Genomic DNA, 1,574 nt, shown 5'->3' on the forward strand with positions numbered 1-1,574 from the left:
TGTGTTTCGTTGTGAAAGTGAAACTACTTTGTTTGGCTTCCAAAAGAGGACGATATCCGCTTCGTCATGCTGTCTTGTTGTTTGTTATAATCAGTAATTATGTCTCGACTGGATGCAACAAATGCCTGGTTTATAATGGGTTTTAATGTGTTTGTCTCGTCGCTCCGGCCGGACAGGGCAGCACAGTATGGTGAGGGGCGTAACATTTCCGTCACACGCTTGAGGTATTCGGCCAATCACAACGCACTGGATAGCTGGCCAATCACAGCACACCTCGCTTTTCAGACCGATGAGCTTTGTAAAAATCGACGCGTTTCAGAAAGGCGGGGCATAGAGGAGAAACAATAATGTACAGTATGTTGAAAATAATGTGTTTTTTTAACCTTAAACCGCATAAACACATTTCATTACACCAAATACACAAAATAATGTTCTTTTAGCAGCATCACATGACCCCTTTAAAGTTGACCGTGCTTCCGACATTAAATGAGTTTAAACTACTTTTAACAAATTGTGTGTTTTATCCCCTGGTAAATTGTTGTTGTGATCGTTGATTTGTGTTTTGTGCAGTTGGTGTAGACTAGTATATTTTATGTTATTTGTTGCTGCTTTCTTGGTCAGGTCTCTCTTGTAAAAGAGATTTTAATCTCAATGAGTTTTTTAACCTGGTTAAATAAAGAAATGAAATGAAATATGATCAAATTTAAAGTAAATCATAATATTGATGTACAATTTTTAAAAATATAATTTAACTTGATAAATAAATTAAATTAAATAATTAAATTTGATACAATATAAATATCTAAATTTTTATTACATGAAATTGTATATATATATATATATATGTATTTAATTACATTATATTATTTGTATTGAATTAGATTAAATTATGTATATTTATATTTAAGTTATTTGTATGATTATATATATATATATATACCCTTCCGTCGCTGGTGAGCAGGATGGAGTCGCTCTTGATGTCTCGGTGTATGACGCCCTGCGTGTGCAGGTAAGACAGCGCCTTCAGCACCGACAGACAGACGGTGGCGATCTGCTCCTCATTCATCCTGTCAACAAAACACACAATCATCAGATCTCCTCATCAACGTGAGCAAATCAGAGCAGACCTGCTTCTCACAAGCTCCTGAGACAAACAGTTGCTAGGGTATTTTGGGTGGACTCATCTAGCAGCACTAATGATTGAGTTCTGTGTGATACTCTCACTGTGTGAATATAAATCAGTATCAAGCCAAGTCACCTTTATTTATATAGAACTTTTAACAATACAGATTGTGTCAAAGCTGCTTTACAGCATTAAATAGGAAAACAGTGTGTCAATAATGCAAAAAAATGTCATTTCAGCTGCTCTAAACCAGAAGCATCTATTATCACAGATCCAACTTCAGCAGCAGCACTAACACACACACTTACACACACTCACTATAACACACACACACACACACACACACTATAACACACACACACTCACACATACATACACACACACACACACACACACTATAATGCACACACTCACACACACTCTCTCACACACACAGACACACACACACACA

General features: G+C 36.3%; 1 protein-coding gene across 1 annotated transcript in view; it reads right to left on the reverse strand.

Annotated features, from left to right (window-relative positions):
• LOC107557904 (serine/threonine-protein kinase PAK 7-like) overlaps positions 1 to 1,574 on the reverse strand; it is a 14,142-nt gene that overhangs the window by 4,970 nt on the left and 7,598 nt on the right. Inside the window, exon 2 of the mRNA XM_016241484.1 lies at positions 941 to 1,067. Within this exon, the coding sequence (XP_016096970.1) occupies positions 941 to 1,067 (127 nt within the window). The remainder of the gene's footprint in view (positions 1 to 940; positions 1,068 to 1,574) is intronic.

The sequence above is a fragment of the Sinocyclocheilus grahami genome, unplaced genomic scaffold (genome assembly GCF_001515645.1).
Source record: "Sinocyclocheilus grahami isolate Dianchi unplaced genomic scaffold, SAMN03320097.WGS_v1.1 scaffold623.1, whole genome shotgun sequence".
NCBI lineage: Eukaryota > Metazoa > Chordata > Actinopteri > Cypriniformes > Cyprinidae > Sinocyclocheilus > Sinocyclocheilus grahami.